At 58.8% G+C, this 641-nt stretch overlaps 1 protein-coding gene across 1 annotated transcript in view; it reads right to left on the minus strand.

The window, feature by feature from the left end:
• Positions 1–641, minus strand: part of LOC119590694 (serine/threonine-protein kinase pim-1-like) — a gene marked incomplete in the record, with an annotated part of 4982 nt that overhangs the window by 1094 nt on the left and 3247 nt on the right. Inside the window, 1 exon segment of the mRNA XM_037939379.1 lies at positions 223–595. Within this exon segment, the coding sequence (XP_037795307.1) occupies positions 223–595 (373 nt within the window).

Raw genomic sequence — 641 nt, forward strand, 5'->3', positions numbered from 1 at the left:
GTCGCGTGAGGTGCTGGCGCCGCGCCACGGTAACCTGACGCCCGGCGCCGCCCCGACCCGCCGCTACGCCACCACACCCACCAGGTGACGTTCGAGTGACTCACCAGCAGCAACAACTGCGTGGTCGTCCTCGCAGCCATCTTGCATATTTCATATATTTCACATCTCATTGCAAGCACAAGCCCCAAAGGGCCCGGGAGGCCGCCGAGGCCCGACACTCACCATCAAAGTCAGTGTAGATGTTGTCCTTGAGGAACGCCCCCGAGCCGAAGTCGATGAGCTTGATGACCTTTCTGCCCTGTCTGTTGGTCGTGATGAGGAGGTTCTCGTCCTTGATGTCCCTGTGGATGACACCGGCGGCGTGGCACTGTCTCACCACGTCGACCACCTGGCGGAAGAGGTACCGCGCCTCGGGCTCGGGCACTCGCTTCCGATCCGTGATGTAATCGAAGAGATCCTTGACGGCTTCGGGTCGCTCCATGACGATCACGAAGCAGTCGGAGAACTCGTACCACGTGATCAGTCTGATGACGCCGGGGACGTGAGAGACCCTCTTCAAGAGGCAGATCTCGAGAGGAACTCGCTCACCGTTTATCTGCAAAGACGGAAAGAAAAAATCGTAAGTCCCGAGTGTCTCATTT

This window comes from Penaeus monodon, chromosome 27, assembly GCF_015228065.2.
Source record: "Penaeus monodon isolate SGIC_2016 chromosome 27, NSTDA_Pmon_1, whole genome shotgun sequence".
Taxonomy (NCBI): domain Eukaryota; kingdom Metazoa; phylum Arthropoda; class Malacostraca; order Decapoda; family Penaeidae; genus Penaeus; species Penaeus monodon.